The sequence below is a fragment of the Taudactylus pleione genome, unplaced genomic scaffold (assembly GCF_031769625.1).
Source record: "Taudactylus pleione unplaced genomic scaffold, aTauple2 ptg000009l, whole genome shotgun sequence".
Lineage (NCBI taxonomy): Eukaryota > Metazoa > Chordata > Amphibia > Anura > Myobatrachidae > Taudactylus > Taudactylus pleione.
Window position 1 is genome coordinate 6950425 of NW_028284412.1, and position 22814 is coordinate 6973238.

General features: G+C 39.1%; 1 protein-coding gene across 2 annotated transcripts in view; it reads right to left on the bottom strand.

Moving 5' to 3' along the window:
• The window catches only part of PAPPA (pappalysin 1), a 475476-nt gene that overhangs the window by 316691 nt on the left and 135971 nt on the right, over positions 1-22814 (bottom strand). For both annotated transcript variants that reach the window (XM_088466086.1, XM_088466022.1), the window contains exons 3-6: positions 19226-19371; positions 16746-17045; positions 10269-10461; positions 6024-6145 (exon numbers count right to left, since the gene is read on the bottom strand). In XM_088466086.1, coding sequence (XP_088322212.1) covers positions 6024-6145; positions 10269-10461; positions 16746-17045; positions 19226-19371 — 761 coding nt within the window. The remainder of the gene's footprint in view (positions 1-6023; positions 6146-10268; positions 10462-16745; positions 17046-19225; positions 19372-22814) is intronic.

A 22814-nucleotide genomic window follows, 5' to 3' on the forward strand; every position in this document is an offset into this window, starting at 1 on the left:
TCTAATGATTGGCTGCTGTGCAGGAGCTGCTGTGCATCTTTGACGCTTTATTTAGAAGTACAGGAAAGGAGAATTTAGAAAAGAGTTTGAGGGTAGAGAGGGGCAGCAGGGGCAAATTGGGTTGACTGAGTTGTGAGCATTAGCCAGAACAGAGGAGGGAGGGAGAGGAGAAATATAACAATAAGAGGGAAAAGGAGGGAAAGCTGGGAGAGAACAGATGGATAAGGGAAAGAGAAGGAGATAAAGCTAAAGGATGGGGGGAGAGCAAATGGGACATAGGAGAGTGGGGGGGATATTGCTGTTAGTTGGGGGATTTGGAGTGACAGTCCTGGAGGAATGCAGCCGCAGATGTAACAATACAGAGTACGGCAGGAGAGGACCTCCAGACCGAGTTCAACAAAAGAAGGAATTGGATCAAAGGACAGTGGCGGAACCTATGCAGCCAAAATTTTTACAGTTAGTGTTTACTTATGTGAATGTATACAGTTAGTTGATTTTTTAAATTTGATTTTATAGTATATGTATGTGTTTGTGTCTATGTATCTATCAGGGCCGTAACAAGGGGTGTGTGGCCGCAAAGAGTACAGGGTCTGTGGGCGCACCATCGCCACCCACGGCCCCTGCTTCTGGATGGAGGATGCCTGGAATGGGGCCCTGCAGCCAGCATCGCTGCGGCAGTGCTGCCTGTAGTGTCCATTGGGCGATACAAGCAGGCATTCTGCCATAATTACAGCTGCCCGGAGCGTCTTGAAGATGCTCCGGGCACTGCTGCAGCTTCAGGTGCCAGCGGTGCCGCCCACTTATGCGCAAGTTTATGATGTCATGTGCGGGGCATAGCTAGACTTATGGGGACCCTGGGAAAATTTTGCTATAGGGCCCTTCTACCTCTAGTCATGATAGTTTCCACCATGAAAAAGCATTAGTTTGCAAATTTATACAAGTGTGACAAGTGTATTATTTTTTACCAGTTATTCATATAGTGAACACATATACCACAGCAATTTACAAACTCATCAGTCCATGCCCCAGTGGAGCTGGGGATCTATCTACCACATGCACACACATGTACACAAGGGTTAATTTGTTTGTTGGGAGCCAATTAATCTATCAGTATATTTAAATGATGGAAACAGGGTGGTTTCCATCATTTGCCCGGCCAGCAGCCAGTCAGAGGCCACGCTTGAGTAAGCGGCCACTGATTGGCTGTAAGCCGCATGGTTGTTGTTCAAAGCCACACAGGTCACAGCCAATCAGCGGCCTCTTACTTTAGATTAGCCTCTGGCTGGCTGTGATCCGCGTGGCTGTTGACTGACAGCCATGCAGCTTACAGCCAATCAGCGGGCTCTTACACTAGAGCAGCCACTGACTGGCTAATGACAGAAACCATGAGGGCTTCGAAATTCACCAGGGTAGAGGGTCTGCGCTAATCTTTTTTTTATTTTGCAAAGTCCTGGGACTCTACTGGACAAAAGGACCGAACTATGCCAGGAAGTAGGTGAGTATTTTGGTGACATTTTTTTTTACAGAAACACTGGGATTTCTACTCGACAAGTGGATTTATCACCTGGCAGAAGGTAAGTATGTGTGAGTGTGTTTTGTATGTAATAAAACTTTACTTTCTACGGTGTGTGTACTGTGATTATTTTACTATATTTTTTGCAGTGGGGGTATGGGTGCCAAGGGACAGGCACGCTGGCACCTGAAGTCCCACTGAAAAAAACAGTACACATACAGTGCATCCGGAAAGTATTCACAGCGCTTCACTTTTTCCACATTTTGTAATGTTACAGCCTTATTCCAAAATGGATAAATTAATTTTTGTCCTCAATATTCTACACACAATACCCCGTAATGACAACATGTAAAAGGTTTTTTTGAGAGTTTTGCAAATTTAATTAAAAAAAAACTAAGAAATCACGTATACTTAAGTATTCACAGCCTTTTCTCAATACTTTGTTGATACACCTTTGGCAGCAATTACAGCCTCAAGTATTTTTGAATATGAAGCCACAGTTTGCCTATTCCTCTTTGCAGCACCTCTCAAGCTCCATCAGGTTGGATGGGAAGCATCGGTGCACAGCCATTTTCAGATCTCTCCAGAGATGTTCAATCGGATTCAAGTCTGGGCTCTGGCTGGGCCACTCAAGGACTTTTACAGAGTTGTCCTGAAGCTACTCCTTTGATATCTTGGCTGTGTGAGTAGAGTGGTTGTCCTGCTGAAAGATGAACAGTCACCCCAGTCTGAGGTAAAAAGTGCTCTGGAGCAGGTTTTCATCCAGGATGTCTCTGTACATTGCTGCATTCATCTTTCCCGCTGTCCAGACTAGTCTCCCAGTTCCTGCTGCTGAAAACCATCCCCACAGCATGATGCTGCCACCACCATGCTTCACTGTAGGGATGGTATTGGCCTGGTGATGAGCGGTACCTGGTTTCCTCCAAACATAACGCCTGGCGTTTACGCCAAAGAGTTCAATCTTTCTCTTATCAGACCAGAGAATTTTGTCTATCATGGTCTTAGAGTCCTTCAGCTGCATGTTGGCAAACTCCAGGCAGGCTGCCATGTGCTTTTTACTTAGGAGTGGCTTCTGTCTGGCCACTCTACCATACAGGCCTGAGTGGTGGATTGCTGCAGAGATGGTTGTCCTTCTGGAAGGTTCTCCTCTCTCCACAGAGGAATGCTGTAGCAGAGTGATCATCAGGTTCTTGGTCACCTCCCTTACTAGGGCCCTTCTCCCCTGATCGCTCAGTTTAGATGGCCGGCCAACTCTAGGAAGAGTACTGGTGGTTCCGAACTTCTTCCAATTATGGATGATGGAGGCCACTGTGCTCATTGGGACCTTGAAAGTAGCAGATATTTTTCTGTACCCTTCCCCAGATTTGTGCCTCGAGACAATCCTGTCTCGAAGGTCTACAGACAATTCCTTGGACTTAATGCTTAGTTTGTGCTCTGACATGCACTGTCAAGTGTGGGACCTTATATAGACAGGTGTATGCCTTTCAAAATCATGTCCAATCAACTGAATTTACCACAGGTGGACTCCAATTAAGCTGTAGGAACATCTCAAGGATGATCAGTGGAAACAGGATGCACCTGAGCTCAATTGTGTGCTTCATGGCAAAGGCTGTGAATACATTTCTTTTTTTTTTTTTTATTAAATTTGCAAAGATCTCAAAAAAAGTTTTTACACATTGTCATTATGGGGTATTGTGTGTAGAATTTTGAGGACAAGAAATCATTTATTCCATTTTGGAATAAGGCTGTAATATAACAAAATGTAGTGCTGTGAATACTTTCCGGATGCACTGTATATTAATCCCATTATTATCCCTGCATCCACCGACCAGTGGTGCAGGGAATAGCCCTGGGCTTCACCCTAAGCCTGGGGTGCTCAGAAGAGGGGGACCCCTTTATTTGGGGGGGTCTCACCTCTCCTGAGATGCCCGGCTTGGGTTCACGAGCTTAGTGCGTTAATGCTTTGGCTGAGGTGACCCGAAGAAAGGGTCCCCTGGCTGTGGCATTACACCCTGGCTAGTTTGAGTCTGGTGCTGGTTTTAAAAAAAGGGGGAACCCCATGGAATTTTTCCCCCTATTTTTAAAACAAGGACATGCTCACAGAGTCCAGTGCTGCTTCATAAAATACGGGGGAAACCTACACATTTTCCCTCCGTGTTTTTAGAACGAGGACTGGCTCAGGAGCCTAGAGCTGGTTATGCTTTGGGGTGAGGGGAACCCTACATCACTTTTGGGGGGCTCTATGTCATTTTTTTTTAAATTAACCCTTTCTGTGTATAATTATAGGCAGAAACATACACAAATCACAGTGATCTGTGTATGTTTTTCAACACGCTGCTCAGGAGAGGGTCTATTTGAAACTCCTATTCTTATACTGTGTTTGCATCAATTAGAACCATAATTATAATCATGATTCTTGGTAATTTCCTGTGTTGTATTCCTAGCTATGGAAAGTACTGCCTATTTCTGATGTTGGTGAATTCATTTGTATTTACGGGTGCATTTTAACTTAGGGTTTGGCCGTATTCACCCCAAAACAAACCCAGAAACTACACCTGATATTGCCTTAGTAAATTCCTGTGTTTGTAAAAATGGCAAAATACTCCCGTGAATGCAAATTTGGGCAAACATGGAGCTCAGTATATTTACCCCTAAGTGTCTAAAAATAAAATTACCCCATTCAGAAGTTTAAAAGTCTGTTTATCTATAGCATTTTTATCAATTTCAATCAGTTACTGTAATTGGAAGATATTTTGATGCTTTTTACATATGGTAAATGTTCAAGTTCAAATTTCAATCTTAATTGGTAGCTCTTCATCTCTTCTTAACTCACTCTAACTAATGTTGGGAGATTTATCAAATCTTCGACAGAGATAAAGTAGAGAGAGAAAGTACCAACCAATCAGCATTTTACAGGCTGTTGCTATGGCCAACTTCTCCACTTTATCCATCTCTGTGATTTGATAAATCTCCCCCATAATCAGAGAAGCACATGTGCAAATGTCCAAACTTGTGCTTCAACTATCAAAACAAAAACGGGAAAAAAACTGCCAAGGGCAAATTAGTATATATTTTTCTGAATGTTGTTCAATGTTTTTCACAGCCTATCTTCAAAAATAAATATTGTCTAATAACGTGACTGAGTATTATATATTTCTGCATATAAAATCCACTATAAATTCCATTTACAGATGCATTATTGAGAATTTTTAGGTGCTTGTGTAATTTAGGAAAAAAGTCTGCAATATTAAAAAATGTTGTGTTTGATGAAGGGAAGCAGTCAATGTCTGAGACATGCTTTTTCCCCCATATTTATACAGCTGATATTTTGCTTGTCTGAAATATGTGCTGTAGAGGAATGAATGAGAGTAGTGTATATCCGTGAAGACAAGCATCTTGCCTAATAACAAGATTTGTGTGCTTTCACTGCTAAATAGTGGAAACAACAAACATAAATGTTGAAAGTTATTGAACCTTGCCATCAGATGATGAACTATCAGAATTTGTAGAGCACTATCTCACAGTGATTGATGAGAGAAACAAATTCTGTGTGGTACTAAATAATGCTACCGATAATGCAGGAGGGAAAGAGTTCGTGTGCACCAGGCTGTTTTCAGTTGTTGATGCTCCAGATATTATGACTAAACAAACCATGAATGAATGTTTGTGCAACCTACATGTTCATGCACCACTAGGTACTGTATTACTCTCTCTTTCATTAATTTAAATGGAAACAAACGTTGAACTTAAAGTACTATAGCAATAATAATAATAAAAAAAAAGAAAGAAAATTAAATGGAAAAAGTAAAGAAGTCAAAGAAACAAAAACATTGGTTTGTGTTGCTCTGTTGATGTATGTGCTGCTGACTGAACAGTGATGTCCTAGTTTGTCTATATGCTATTACCTTAGGTATGTGCATGTACTGTAAGTAGCACTTATTTAATAGTAAATGCATTCTAAGGGGGTGATTCAGCATCGGGCGGAATTGCTGATTGGTGATATAAGTCTGTACAGGGTGTAGACTCACGTATGAGAAAAGCTCCATAATACTGTACTGTATAATAAAGATAGATGTTCAATCACTATTACTAATTACATATCACAAAGATTTATATAGCAGTTTTGCAAGAGAAAAACAGAAACGTTTTAACTAAGGATTGTTTTAAAAGTGCTAGCAAAAAGGACTTAGCTTTCATCATGAGTATTCCATCACTAACCGCAATCCCAGAATTGTTAAACAGAACACTTTTCAGTACTGGGCTAATATGCTCCAGTTTCTCAAATAGGTTTGGCAAAGGCCAGGGTACCCGCCAAACTTTTGGTGAAAAATGCCCCCCTCCCCCCTTGATATGTACAGTATTGTATGGGCAAATAAAGAGCAGCCACCTAATTGCTCTCAAATGAACAAAAATGACTAGGAATCTGTGCACCATTTCCTCCACCAAGATTAAGAAATGCTCTGCTTTAACATAGGCTTAAAGCGATCTTCACAAAACATTTTCATTTTACCTTCAGCTTCTCTTGGACTCCAATGACCAGACAGGTCACATGGCACTGGTGTAGATGCATTGGAGGCATACTGCACCAGGATCCTATTCTCTACACACAAGTGGCAGGCTTTTCCCAAATCTCTAAGAAAGCAAGAAAAAAAAAACACATCACTTTAGTAAATCTCACATGTATAAAAAATGATTTGTTATTCTGTATAAGTATTATGTTAAGAGGCAATGTAGTACTGTATGACAGGTATAGACAATACCAGTACCACCCTGCTGTATTAATGTAAGCAGGACAGTCCTAATTTGAGAGCTCTGACCCGTGGCCTTTTTGAACCATAGGCTGGAGGTTTGACCCATTTACTTCAGCTCCCCATATCAACACAGCATTGAATATGTGTTTTTAAGTGAGTGGGATCAATAAGTGCAGGAATGCCTTGTGACGTGAAACCAGGCCCTTGTGATGAGTGACCACACAGCTTTCTCATACATTTGCGGTGGTGCACATGTTTTGTCCCTACCTCCCAAGTTAAAAAAGTTGGGAATTATGTAGTACTAGAGCAAAATTTGAAAAGTGTAAACAATAGGTCTTCTAGGTATTTTGGTTATATAAAGTTATATAATGTATTGCAGTATACCATATGTGACATTAAAAAATATATTGCAAAGAACAATGGTGGGTTGTAATCTATTATCCATAAAAACCATATCAGAAATATCAGGAAGCCCTCTCTTAATATCAGAAGCCAGTTTGTACCATAGCTTGCTCAAATATGCTACAATGGTGCTCCAATTCAGAACTCAAGAATTACAATCCATCCAATCCTCTTAGCAACATTCCACGGAGCTTTGTTGAAGAGGACAGAACCGATATAGTTATTTAGCACCATAAGACCTTTTTAAAAAAAAGTCTGTAACATTATAACTGGCATGTATGCAGTATTATGTATGATGGGCCATATTTAGAGTTGGAAATAATTTAAATTATTAGACAATTTTGTATTAATTAAGAGTTTTGAATAAGTTGCATATGTGGCCCTCTACTAAAGTAAAGTAAGTAGGTTGCATGCCCTGATAGACCCTTAGGAGGTGTACAGTTGCAGGCTACTCAAGCTCTGGTGTAAAGATATGTGCTGGTGATGCTGAGTGTCAGCATATATTGTATATTTAATAGTAAAAGTAAAAGATAATTAAGGGCCGTATTCAATTAGTTTCGCACCCGCGATACTTTTTCGCATGCCGCACTTTTCGCTAACTTCGCGTGTTTTAGCCACGGAAACTTATCGTGCGTGCCCCTGCTATTCGCAGTATTAAATTTCAAAGGACGCGAAATCTCTAACAGGCGAAAAGTGTTTTGCAGAATTGGGGAAATCAGCCTGACACCCCCCAAATAATGCACTAACATTGGGGATCAATCCAGATGTCCCCGATTAGCCCTACTGAAACTATTTGTGGTACTTAAGTGTTCCAAAATAGCGGCTTTGCACAACTGGTGAAGAATAGCATTAAGCAGTTTGTTTGGTGAAAATAAGTAGTCCTGTCAAATTTGGGGTACTTGAAAATGGGTGCTAGCATAGTTATAAATCGCTAAAGTCAAGTTTTAAGTGCTGCAAAAAATGCACCTTCAACAAACACCTTCCCCATACTATCAGACCCCCCAAAAGTCTATTTTGCTAGTTTTTACGTTTGTACCCCCACTTTGTACTTTTTCGCCCCCATTTTCAAAGTGCTTTTTTGGGGTGTTCCTCTTTTTTTTGCCTTTTTTTGATGCAGTTATCCTTTGGGGGGCTGTCCAAAGGGTGTAGAGTGGTTTCTGCACCTTTGCACCCCAAAACTGCAATTCTGCACTTTTTTCCGCTGGCTATTCAGAGGAGAAAAGTCGCAAGAATTGAATACGGCGGAAACTTACAGCCTGGCTAAATGACGTCACTCGCGATACTTTGCCGCGGATTTGGACTTTTCACCTGGAACTGAATATGGCCCTAAGAAGGAAAGAAAACTAAAAAACTGTTTATCCCTCAGGATACCTACGCTAGTATCATCTAATGTGGGAAGAGGGATAAACAACTATACCAAGCTTGGTCGGTCCCACTCTCTGCTCTGATAGGAGAATCTCAGTGTGATGGCCAGTGTAATGGAACAACCCAAACCTTGTCATCACGGGTTGAATATCCTTGGATAATCAGACCCGTAAAAAAATTCAGGTAACCCACAGTGGAAAACCAGCCATACTGAATAGTACTAGAGTCTATCCACACTTCCCGAGCTGGTGGGAAATGGGGACATAAAAATAAGAACAAAACAAGAAAAAAATATTAGTATGAAGTACCCATCAAGGTCTGACAGCCATTAATATCATGTACTTGTGGTACTACAATAGGTTGATACTTTACTGGTAAACATTTTTCTTTGTGGTACCCAATAGCCATGGGCTCAGTTTTGTTCATCTTAGAGAGTATCAGTTAGGGGAACCAATTTCTTTTCCAGGTCCCACCTAGAGAACAAAGCCTAATGTTAGGAGACCTGGGTGGTTTACTTTCTTTAAGTAAGAGGAGTATTTTTTTCTAAAGAAATTTCTTTTTTTAAGAAGTGCAAAACTCCTAACATCTAATTTTTGGGAGGATAGTCTTGTTTTTTGGTCATATTCCCCTGCGTGAAGTACCCAGGCCCTTCAGCCTGAGCTCAACCAGGCAATTGTTGGGATGTATGCAAGTGAGCCTTATGTGATGAAACAGTCTATCTTGCCTGGCAATCACCATAGGCAAACTGCTAAATAAAATTGGATGACATCCTGTTCTACCATATGGTTTTACTAAGCTGCATGTGATTTAGGGGGTTGAAAACTGCCACACTTCAGATGCGGTTTTAGGTTTCTACTTCCAAACTGCATGATGGGGACCTGGATCTGAAAACCCTATTTCAAATGTGGTGGTTTGCAAATCACACAATAAATTGCAGATTAACATTTTTAAAAAAAGGAATGGCCCACAATATGGAATTCTTATCAAGGTACACAGGTCTCATCTTTCCTCAATTAACCTTGGTACAGTAAATTTGCTCTCAGTAGAGACTGTGTTTTGAAGATGACTGGAACCAGTCAAACTGAAATCCATTTTATTTCTACACTATACAGTGAATAGCATAGGATGGTGCACACATAAATCAGTCTTTGTTTTTGCAAGGTATCGATATCCTTCAATAGCACCTTACAGTTTTCTACTATATATATATATTATTGAACTGGCAAGGAAGAAACTCTTTAGGTTTGTTAAAGGACTGATCCTTTTTTTTTGCACTCAAGTGACAGGTCTTACTCACTTTTTTACTAGACTTCAATGAACAAAAGTACACAATAAACTGAGACACAAATATTTCATCATATAAGCAACCTAAATGCAAAAAGAGATACAGAAAGCTAGGGGTAGGAGGCAGGTAATTGGTAGGAGGCAGGTAATTGGAAAACAGAAATGGAGGAGGCTGAATTACATCACAGTTTAAGTAGATATATTTGTATATCTTGCATATTTTGAGTTATTTGAATGGTATTTACCTATCATTGGGCCTGATGCAGAGATGGACGCAATAGTGATTTTTACTCAGATCGAGCAATTGTTTGCATTGCGTATGCGTATAAGCTACACTGCACACATGCTGAGAATGTCTTGCGACTCCGCTCGGACAGAGAACCATTCTCAAAGTGAGAGACAGGTAGTCAGCATTTGGTGGAGGTAACTATGGTGGTCAGAAAAACATGTCTCACCATTTAATTTTAAACACCGTTACATGGCTATGCATAAATTAGCCATTGTGATTACATATGCAGTATAAGAGATCTCTATGTGTCAGTAAAGTCACTGTATTTGATACAGATCAGACCTGCCGCAAGGCCTGGATTGCTGGTCGATGTTACCGATATTCACGCTGGTACTTGACGTCGTACAGAGATGAGAAGGCATCTTTGTCCTTATGCTCTGGTAAGCTTTGGAACTATTAGCATATCTTTGCTGCTGAGTACGGTGTTCTATCGCAACTGCGATTGCATTAGCGTCCATCTCTGACGCAGGCCCTTTGTTCTATAAGAATGATCACACATGGGCCTATACAGTATTTCTCTTTATAAAAGTGATGCTAATAAAAATAAAATCTGAAACTTATAGGAGATGCTGAACAGATACACATGGAGTAAATAACAGGTTTTCACGATGAAGAAAGAAGAATATATTGTAGTTGCATTAAATAACTTCTCATAAATGTTCACCTTTCAAAGATGTATCCATCAATGGGGGGAAACCACTCCAGGGTGATTGAGGTATGGGTGTGCTCTATAATCTGCGGAGCAATCGCTACCGGTGATGGTTTGAAGAAGGGCTGCCAGCCTTGGTATACTAGGTCTAGATAGCAGTGCATTCTAGCAACTTGATTGGGAGTGAAAGAGTCAGTGCAGTCATCATCTGAAAGGAAAACCATGAGAAGGATATATGGATTGTTATGGCACTGTCTGCCTTGAGCACCTGAATGCAAATCGAGCCTGCAGATTTTTAAATATTTTTAGAGTTAATGATCTGTGAATGAGTTTGTTCAGTCATCACTTTTCCAGGGAATGAAAAATGAAACATCTTACTCCCTCCTATCAAAGAACAGATATTAACCTGAGAAATTAGAGGTCACATCAAGGTTTGTGATATTTCACAAAGGTTTCCTCAGACCAGGAATCTAAATCTCAGATCTTCCATGTCAATGTAGCATTTAGTTACATCTAAGTTCAGTTGGGCCCTGTGTATTTCTGCAGTTAACCTAGCCTTGGGATATTTGAGTGATTTGTATTGTCATGGGAATCTCTGCTTAATGCTAGAGTACAATACCAAGCATCTTCCGAAGAACTTAGCATTAAACATTAATTTCATTAGGTATAAAGTCCCAATCCACACAGTAAAATAGCTTGGGTCTACTAAATAGGGAATACATGCACAAGTGCAGCTAGTACAAATCTAACAACCCAGATAGCAAGTAGCTCTGTCATTGATGTTAAACATTTTTGTCATTAGCTTTAAGGCTACATTCCAGGATTTCCTCAATAATTGATGGGCTTTATGTAAGTGTCCTGTAAAAAGCCATAAGTATTTGCCAAGGAAAGCAGCACTTAAAAGCCTTTAATAGCCATCATAAAGCAGAAATAAAGACAGAAAGCTCCCTTCGCTGAAAAATGCAATGTAAAAGTAATGAGTTATAATACAGAACTTATTTCATTGGGAAAATCTACTGTATATCTTGAAAATGAATATGTGGTTGTTTGTATCAGAATTATTATGGACAACTACGATAAAGTCTATCCACCTGTCCACCCTTCAATCCATCTATCCATTTCTTATCTATCTATCTATCTATCTATCTATCTATCTATCTATCTATCTATCTATCTATCTATGTGAGACAGGGTTATGTCATATACCCTAAATGTGTAATGACACACTGCTATATTAGTTTCAGATCAAACAGACATATTGGATTCTTTTTCTTTTGTTCATGCAGTAATTTATGTTTAAGCCATCATTGTAATTAAAGCTATGAGAGAGAGAGAGAGAGAGAGAGAGAGAGAGAGAGAGAGAGTTGTTAAGTCAAGACAATCAGTAAAGAGAACAAACAATGATTTTGTGACTTAGTGCCTGATGCAGCTTTCGGGTTTAGATGCTGCCACATTTTGTGCATGGACCAAAATGTATATAGTCTCCTTTTTTTCAGAGTTGTATGCTTCTTTGTCATGCACCCGAACCTATCCATATGCTTGGTTTGAAAGTTGTCATCATCAGGACACACGTGCAAAAGCCTTTTCCCAGCTGCAAGATATCTGTCTGAAAGTAACAGGCCCTCACGGGGGTGGGGTCATAATGACAGCGAGAGAGCGATCACACCCCTGCCACCCCTAATGCTGCGTCTTGTCCCAGGCCACGCCCCAGTATGCAGCGTCATGCCCCACCCACTGTGCTGACCTGGGGCAGCCATAACGTCAGCAAGTATATACAGTATGTTAACATTGTCCATGTCGACAGTCAGTCATTCTGAACATGTCAACATCCTAAATGTTGGCATTCAGACCATGTCAACATTGTGGTGTCAACATTCTGAATTTCAACATTCTGGATGTTGACATAAATACTACATTTACTACAATTAAAATGTAATAAGTACAATCTCATTAACACACAACAGATTCAACTTTTATTTATTTATTCTATGAAAAATAAACTAATGTGAAGAAGTCATGTGTGGAAAAGTACTGTAGGCTGAAGCATCAATGTAAAAAAGACACGATAGAGTCTGGGGTTCCTAATCAAGTACTTTATCAATTGATAATCAGGTTGTGTTACCATTTCTATATAAAAGCAGAATCTTTGGGTGATCAGTCAGAAACTTTCAGGTTTGTGTTAACACAATTCCAGGGAGATAAGACATCTAAAATGATCTCAGGGAAACAATTGTTGCTGTTCATCAGTCTATAAAGGCTTGTAACATAATTTTCAAATAATATGAAGTCCTTATTTCTTATTGCAAAGTGAGAAAGATTATTTACTAATGAAGCTCATTGAAGACAGTTGCCAATATCCTTAGCAGGAGGCAACCTAGCAAATATCAGACCATATGATGCTCTGAGAAATTTCAAAGAACACAAAAGTTCCATCTAGGATCTACAGACAAGTAAATGTTAAAGTTCATGACATCAAAAAGACTTTTAACATTAACTTTTTCATGAAATTGTGGCCAAGAGAAAGTCCCTTCTCTTAAATTATCCTAGAACATTCCTATATAGCATAGGTTTTCATTTTGGCATTTGCAAGAAACAGTAGACATCTGGAACAATGTCCTCTGAACAGAGAAGTCCACTTGAATTAATTGGAGCTTAGTGCACAATGCCTTTTGTGGTCAAATAAGTGTATCACCAAACTAACTTCATATCACCGATCAAGCATTGTGGTGGAGTGGTGATGATGTGGGTTGTTTTTTTATCCACCAGACCTGGATGCCTCACAATTATTAAATCAGTCATGAATTCCTCATTATTCCAGAACATTCCTAGAAGAAATAGGAGGCTGTATGGCTGACAACTGGAACTTGGTCAAAATTGGATCATCCCAAGCACACCAGCCACTCTATAACTGAATGACTAAAAAAACAGAATACTCAAGATTTTTTGGAACAGCCTATTCAAAGTAGAGGTCTCAACCCTTTTGGAATGTTGGGAATGGATTGTAAGAAAGCTGTGCACAAACAAAGTATTGTAGGGAATAGTGGGCCATAAACTCTAAAATACTCAAGTATTCTCAAATATCAAAAACAACTACTCGATGTTATTACTGAGGTCTACTTATTTTTTTCACACAGAGCTTCCTAAAGTTAACTTTTTGCAAGATTAAAGAACTATATTGTATAATCGTTTCTGTGTTATTTAACTTGATGATTGTTAATAATGTCCTGTTGACACATGCTTTTAGTAAGACTAAACATAATCTCCATTACAATAAGTATACCAATAGAATTCACTCAATGACCATAAATTGTAGTTATCCATTACCTGAGATTGCTGTTGAACTACTGCTGTAATGTGGACGGCAATCAAATAGCGATTTTATCAAGTAATTCGCCTGGCTCTGTATATTGTACATGAGGTTGTATAGTGGATGTAAGGCTTAATAAAGAATACAAAGTTATATAACTAACGTGGGGCTTTATTTGTAACATGATGCTGTATTCTAAAGATTTGTTAGCATACACAACTCTAATAATGTACACTCTATATTGTGGTTTGCCTCCATTAAGGGACCAATACCAAAAAATAGAAAAATAGCATTGGCAGTATATTCCCATATATTCTGACAAAAGATCATCATCAGCATGTATTTGAACCTGCCCTGTAGTAGGTGCAAAAAGTCGTTTTTCTACGGGAGAATGCTACTTCCCTCATTCTGTCTCTGCAGACGTAAGGTATATGTACAAAATGTATGCAGGTCTTCAATTGGACACATACTGTACATGCAGTCACTTTCTGAACATGAGCAAAGCATAATCATGCAAGACAGACTTTGCAAAATGATGTAGTACTACAAACTCTGCATTATCCTCTTAGAGCTGTATCCAATTTGAGCGGACCCACGATACTTTTACGCCTCCCAGACTTTTCGCCTACTTCAACTGTTTTGCAGGTGGAAAAGTACAGCGTGCGTGCCCGCGTATCCCCTTATTCAAATTGAAAAAAGGCTAAACTTAAGCAAGCGGAAAGTACTGTCAGATTTGGGGAAATCAGCCTGACCGCCCCCAAAAGGTGCTCTGACATGGGGGTTAGCCATGGTTACCCCCGATTTGGCTTGCTTAAGGTATTTGGTGTTTTTAAAAGGGCTCAATAGCTGCTAAATAGCGTTTTTGTATAAGTGGTGCAGAATAGTATTCTGAAGTTTTGTTTGCAGAAAATAACTTATCCCAGCAAATTTGGGGTGCTTGAAAATGGGGGCCAGCATGAACGTGAAAAATCCACCTGCCGCAAGCCCCTGCAATGAAAAAAACACCTGGGGCATACTTGGGGACCCCCCCCAGAGTCTAGTTCGCTAGTATATATTTAGGCAAAAACATATTTTTATGGAGAAGAACATTGATTTGCCTGTAAAGATGGTGTTGCCTGCAGGGTTGGAGACATTAGCGGTATACATTGGCAGGAGTTGTGCAGATCACAAGGGGGTTGAGTTCCTTGGATTGAGCACGAGTGTGATTTTGAAACTATTTACAAAAGTGCCATTTAAATTAGATAACTATGTGCAGAGTACATCTGCGTGACTGGATGTGCAAAGTCTGAGACACCCACCTTTAGGGGGCGATTCAATTGTTTTTATGTCGCAACAATTAATGGACACCCAATGTTGCAATTTACTTGTTTTGGGCGCCCATTAATTATTGTGCTCTTTGCGGGTAATTAGACCAGATTTCGCCATGTAAAATGGCTAAACCCGTCTTAAATCCAGGTTAGGCCAATCCAGGATTTATTGCACATTCCTGCTTGCCTCCTCAGGAGGGGCAGAAATATCAGGACCGGCGGCTGTTGATGCCCTAATGGAGCAACAATTGAATTGCTCCGATGGGCACCACGGCACTACCAGCCGCTGGTGAAAACAATTGAATCGTCCCTTAGAGTCTGTGCATGCTGTAATACTGATCGCCGCATCCTTATACGCCACCATCGGTCGTGCCATCAAAATTTGCACCTACCAGGTGCTGATTAAATCTGACTATGGCCTCCCATGCGTTGACAAGCCCGCAACAGCCCCATTACACACCCACTGAACGGACCGGTTTTGCGTACACTACTAGGCATCTTCAGGTCACCACCGATCACTTTTCCACAACATTTATGATAGCATCCATCTCCATTACTACAGCGCCTTTGTGCGTATGCTCTGTGTAAAGCATGCACCGCACGAGTCTTTAGAAATGTTATGCAAAATTGCTCAACTACATGAAAATCGGCATTATGTGTGGATTGCGTGCAGTTCTGAGTCAGGCCCATAGCCTCTTCTTACTACATTAGGAATCACTTTTTCTGACACCTCTGAGACGTAGAACCAAGTGTAATGTGATGCATGATCTAAATGCATTTATGTAAAAAAAAAAAAAAAGCTTATTTATAACCGTGCCACAAAATTAATGAAAAATTTTAACCACATAATTTTAACACATGTACACAGACCCCATGGTCCCTCAGTCTCATAAGTCATTTCATATTTTGCCAACTGCCAATGATAAATTTACATTGGCAGCTAGCCTTTCTTGTGCTGAGGTGCTTTGTGAAACTCCATACCAGTAAGCCAGCTGTCACCGATAGCCTTGAAATACAGTGAAGGGATGAGGAACTGTCACTTATAGTTGCACTCTACAACATGTTTCGCTTTCACAGTGAACTACATTAGAGAAAGTGAGCAACAGGCAACCAACTTAAGTTACAGGTATGTGTAACAGAGTTAGCGGAAGAAGATTTAAGTACATACTTGCCAACAGTGGCTGCTCCAGAGGTGGGGCTGCAGTGCAGTCAATTCAAATAGGGGAGCCACACCAACTGCCAATGTGTCCCGGCCGGCAATGTTTGGCAGCGGTTGGGGTGGCAGTTGGTGGGGCTCCCCTATTTGAATTTTGTACTGTGCTGCAGCCCCAAGACTGGAGCCTCCACTGCTTGCCAATATTTATCAGAGGTGGCCACTACGAGAGAGGGCGTGCAAGGCAACTTTCTTTTGGTCACACCAACACTCTGAATTGCACAAAGAATCGGATCATAACTCCCCCAGCCCCCCAAGTGACCAAAGTATTCAAGGATCACAGGAAGATGGATCTAGCTATTCATAGGAGAGATCTACCATCATTTTCATTTCAAGTAACCTAAAGACACAATGGAGTATTCACGAGATCTGTAATGTTTGTGGGTCCTTAATGGTGCCTGACAGACTTTAGCTGCTCTGAGGGCAAAGGGAGATATACCCACTACTAAAAATATATACCCAATAGTCAGTCAATCAATATGTCAGTATTAATAATAATCAAATACAAAACTGTTTTAAAAGAGATGGTCATTAAAATGAACTAAGGTCATAATTCTGCTGAAATCACTTTGATCAATGACCCTCAAGAAACTGTGCACATTTTATTATAGCATGTATGTATTTTAGCACAAAGAATATGTTGCTGTTACAATGAAATGCCTTACCTGCATAGCTCATGTAGTTATTATATGGAGTGTTGAAAAATGTTTGAAAGCCACAAGTGTCATTTCCTGGCCCAGGAACAGGATCTCCACAAGTTTTATGCTTTGGGGATGGGTTGGTGTCACGACAGAGATCCCCTGTTTCATAGGAAGGATCAGTTTCCATACATGGATCACTGCAGGACAAAATCTCTGAAATGCCACGGAAGACATGGTAGAGTCCTAAACTGTGCCCAATCTCATGGATCATAGTATGTGTGTGTCCAGGGACTCCAAAAAATGATGGATTCATAACAATGCCACCTGCAATGGAAAAGATACAATAACAATGATTCTAATAATAGCAGATAAAGTGTGTGTATGCATATTTATGTGACATAAGATTGATTCTAAAGTTATCAGGTTCTTTAGGAAGATTTAAAGCAAGAATTAAATCATTAGAAATATATAAAGAAGAATACAGAAAAATAAACAGCTGTTAAGCAGTTATGAAGTAAAACTCTCTTCCATGAAACAAAGTCAGTTCACTAGTGAACATGGTTATTTATAAATATACAAATATTAATTGTCATTTCATAAAATAAAATAAAAAATACTGACACCTAGCATATAAAGTTTAGCTTTCAGATAATACTCACAACATTAAACAAAAAAATAATCAATATTAACGTAAAATGAATAAAAAGTATATCAATGCAGCAAAAAAACTGAACTGATATCAGTTTAAGGGACAAGTTACTCAGAAAAAAACTAGTAATATTATTGGTGCTAGCAAATACTTATATAGTTTAGCTTTCCAGCGCTCTAGCTTTGCAGCGCTCCACAGGGATCCGATGTTCACTAGAATTAGCTGAGAGTCCCTGCAAATGTGACCTGTCCTTTGGAATACTGCAGCTTCCAAGCTCAGGTGGAAATGAGATGGGCAAAATCAACAGTGTTTGAGTGTAGCCCACAATGCAGGACTGGACCTGAGAGTAAGACTTAATGCAGCACATGGAACAGTACAGAATGTCACCCTGGTACAGCCACATCAACATGTTTCGTTTCCAGCTGGAAACTTTTTCTAGGTTAAGATCTTGAAAATGTTTCCAGTCGGAAGACAAAACGCGTTGATGCGGCTTTATGTGAAGCAAACCTAAACTACTATAATCAAATTTATTAATTTTGGGGGTCTATTTACAAATCAGTGTTAGGAGACAGAGTGAAAAGTGATAAGGTGCCAGCCAATCAGCTACCAACTGTCATTTTACAAACACAGCCTGTGAGATGGCAGTTAGGAGCTGATTGGCTGGCACCTTATCACTTTTCACTCTGTCTCCTAACACTGCTTAGTAAATAGACCCCTAAAACGTTTTTCAATTCTATTTTGTCCTGAAAGTTTGAACTTGGCAAAAGAGTAATAGTCACACAGAAGAGTAATAGTCACACAGAAGAGTAATAGTCACACAGAAGAGTAATAGTCATTATGTTACATTTATCAGTCAATCCATATTTTGCAACCTGTTTTAATTTTCTATTCAAGTTCTGAATTGCTACTACATCCAATTGTGCTAAAATGTTCTCTATAAAAAAAGAGCAATATGACCTGCTACCAAATTTAATATCAATAAATGTTTAACGTAACTTTTCTCTAAGGAGTCTCAAAAAGAGCAATCTGACCTACAGTATTATGAAATTTAATTTCAATAAATGGTTAAGGGATCTTGGGAGAGATTTATCAAATCTTGGAGAGAGATAAGGTGGAGAATGATAAAGTATCAACCAATTAGCTTCTGTCATTTTTAAACACAGCCTATAAAATAGCAGTTAGAAGCTGATTGGTTGGTACTTTATCTCTTTCCAAGGTTTGATACATCTTCCTCCCTTGTCTCTAAGGAATTTTCCACCTTAAGATGACTTTAGTTCTCTGGCTGGTACACACTCATTCTACTAAACAAACTAAATAAAAAAACATAGAAAGACACTAAAAAGGGGTAAGGGTCATTGTACTGTTATTCTGTGTCGGTAATTGCCTGATGCTACTGTGTGTTTTATTAATTGTTCCAATGATATGCTCATTAACATTAAATACATTTCTAATTTCTGTAAAATCAAAACAATGTTTTATATATGTGTTATATTTTCCACATAAAGTACAGGCAGTACATTACTTTTAATCAAATGATTCATGAAGGAAATGTCAGATATGTATAAATCCCACCCACCTCATAGTTACACACTCGATGTGCTGAACACACATCAACAAGATAAGTGCCAGGCACTCGATCACACCATTCATCAAACAGAAATTAGCTCCATCTGTAGCTTGAGTTAACTGGGTTATTTTCTCAAATTGAAACTAACATTACATCATACAACCAGACATTCCTTTGAAATTGTGTATTAGTCTACCCAGCTCATTTGGTAATAGTAAAATACTACATTTAAAATGTTTAATAAATACCAAGTATGTAGACAGTCGTTGGTGATTTTGTACAACATACCAAGTTGTGTGAGAACCTCCTTTTCCCACGGCCATGTGGCTAGCCCAGCCAGCTCCTCTTCTGATGAGTTTGCAAAAAATATGTTGAGCTGCGTTGATCCAGTCACATTTAGCCGATGTTTTAGCTCGTTCAAATCTAAGTAAGCCCTGCAACATAAACATTAGTGTGATTTAATGACCTTCTCCATAGAAATTATTTTATCAATGTGTCAGTGATAATGATAATCAAATATATAATCTAACTCTTTTAAAAGAGCTTGTTCATTGACCTTAAGGAAGGTCGTCATTATCATTACTCAAACAAACACATCAAAAGGATTATAAATGCTAACATCAAACATCTTTCAGATGATGCAAATCCAGAGAAGCTCCTACCACCAATCGGCTCCAATTAGTTTTTAAAAACAAGGTCACATTTAAAAAAATAGATGGTGGGCGATAAAGGAATCATTTCAGTCAAAATTGCTAAAGGTGCTACAAAAGACACTGGCAATGAACTAGATCAGAGATACTCAAATGGTTCGGTACAAGTACATAAATTAATTCCTGCATCCATCTTGTGTTCTGCATCACTGTCAGTGGCAATATATATCTGCAGTCAACACGAAGAAACAACTTCAAGTACAAAGGTATTGCCCCTCACTATCATGATAAATGTGAACTGACAAACCAAGCATTATTTTAAAAGAAAAGAAAAATTGTATTTGATGGTTTATTGAACAGGGTGGTTCTATAGTGGTAGGAGTTTTAAGATTTATCTCAGTACAGTAAATGTTCTTGACAAAGGTGAAATTAGGACACTATTAAGCAGCTCAAACTGCAACAATAAAATTTAGTGATACAATTCCATCACCAAAGGGTCTTTACTATGTCTTGATAGTCTTGAACAAACACGATAACCATTTACTATCCAAAAAACAAAAAAATTACAGAAGGACACAAGACCAGCAAACACAAGACCAAATTACAGAAGAACACAAGACCAGGAGTGTGTGCAAACACACTCCTAGCTCCGACTTTCAGAGAACTAAAAAGTGGTCTACTGTACATACTGTATATTATACAATACTCCTTCTTTAGACAAGTAATGTAATTAGAGATGTGCGGTTCGGATCTCCAGAGATCTGAATCCACTCAAATTTTGTGAATCCGGGTAAACCCGAGTCGCGGTTCTAATCTCTTGAGGAGATCCGGGGAAATCTGGGTCGTGGTTCTGATCTTTTTTGCAGTTCGGAATTCGGATTTTAAATCCGAATTTCGGGTTTTGGATTGCATAAGTTATATGATTTTAGCAGTTTTTAAAACTTTTAATATATTTTTTATTTACAAAAACCAGGTCCAAAACCAAAACACTTGAGGGTGGTTTGTGAAACCAAATCCAGATCCAAAACCTTGAAGGAGATACAGAACCAAAATACAGGGGTCGGCGCACATCCCTAACTGTAATACAGTGAGAAGAAAACATGTAATCAAATAGTTATATCCAAAAAGCTTCACTGTACGAATACTTTAGGCTACAAGTGGAGTCTTTAAAGAGGTTTTCTTTGCCTTTAAGGATAAGGTTGTGAAACATTGGGACATAAGACTCTGTAAGGCATACTTACTTTGAACACTCTGGGGCTGTCCAACTTACATTATATTTGGATCTTGATTTGGATCTTTGATCTCTTTTAAATTGATTTGACATTTGAGATTCTAAGGGCTCTCCCTTGTGCATTTAGAATGTTATCTAGATGAGGACCCCATAAGGCTCCTCCAACATTATCAGTATATATTAAGGGATCATCCTTTGAAACTACTTTTAATGGTTGCCATTTATAATCTCAATATCCTTGCGCTAACACTTTCTGACTAATAATAACATTGCCATTTGGTGTTTGATACATATTTGTGAATTGCTTGTCATGAAATTCTTTACGTACACCTGGTTTCAATAAATCCTAATGAGATCTCAAGTTCCTGCTAAGGAACATCACTGCTGGTGTTTGCTATAGTAGCACTTTCTGCATTTAGATAAACAAATAGGGAATTGTCATTTTTATGTTGCAATTTATCTAGGGCCCATGGCCTTGACAGCTGTCATGAATCTCTGAAAAAAATAAAGAATTAAATCTAATCCATAAATGGCTGTGGGGTATGGTGGTGAAATGAAGAACTTTATGCCAGTACTTTTGAAGAATCTCTCAAATCCTTCTAAAACAAACTAACATCCATTATCACTGCTAATTTCCTTGATTAACCCATTACTATAGTCTTCACCTTGTGGACTTCAGTCTACTCATAGCGTGCATCTGCCACAATAAGAAACATGATCTATGAATAGATCTTCAAAATCAAAATAAATGTTTTTCCTATGGGGATGATGGCCATTCCCAATTGTGTAATGGAGCCAATGGAGATACATTTTAAATCTTTTGACATTTATTTTCATTAAACATTTGTGGAATTTTTCCAAAAATCCTTGTAAGAAGCCTGGTACTACTCTAGAGCTAAACATTAACATTTCCAGGATAACATGTTTCGGCCAAACTGTAACTATAAAATCACAGACTTTAGATAATGCTAGGCTTCTGGGTTCATGAAAGCATTAGATATTGGCAGCTACTCTATCAATCTTGAGTGATACATACTGTATCTTCTTAGTCTGTGTTTATAGACTCATCAGCTTGTTGTAGGGAGAACCTTGACAATCCATCGGTGTTGTCATGCAGTCTTATCTCCTTAAATTCAATTTCATTGATGTGATCTCCTAAGAACAAGGAGCATCTTTGTAAAATAGGCAACTGTCATTGTAGGTACTCCATTTTAGGACTGAATATACAGATGTGTCTTCATACACCTTGCATCAATATGCCGTATGGCTCAAGACACCCGGTGCTCCGAGATGCTCCAAGTGGTATAGTGTACCAACATTTTCTTTACATTTTGCACCTTATTTGTAACACAGAGGCAGCAAATCACCACTCAGAGTGTACTAGAGACACTGGACTGCGACTTTAGCTGCACAGGTATCAGTTTTAAACACATTCAAAATTGCAGATGAAGCACAATGGAACTTGGCATCAGAAAAAGCAGCAGCTGTTGCATCTTAGAACTTCGTATACAGATTTAGGGGTCTATTTACTAAGCTATGTTAGAAGACAGAGTGAAAATAAGGTGCCAGCCAATCAGCTACCAACTGCCATCTCACAGGCTGTGTTTTCAAAATGACAGTTGGGAGCTGATTGGCTGGTACCTTATCACTTTTAACTCTGTCTCCTAACACTGCTTAGTAAATAGACCCCTTAGACTGATTCGCACACAGATGTACAAATGTTGCACATTAAATCGATGAGTATAATCTTGCAAAATACTTTTGTCACTTCTAGTTGTTGTATTTATGTGAATAAGATGCACATTTTCAGCAAGAATGATGCTCGGTGCTGCCAAGTCGTCCAGTACCTGGCGTCCCGAGAAGGGCTGTTTGGCGCAACTAAAACCACGGTGTATAGGAACATATCTGTAAAAAGGCTGGTTGTCTGTTACCAATATTAATATCTTTCCATATTGATAGTAGTGGAAGTTCTTTACTCCTCATAAAGCTTAAAGAC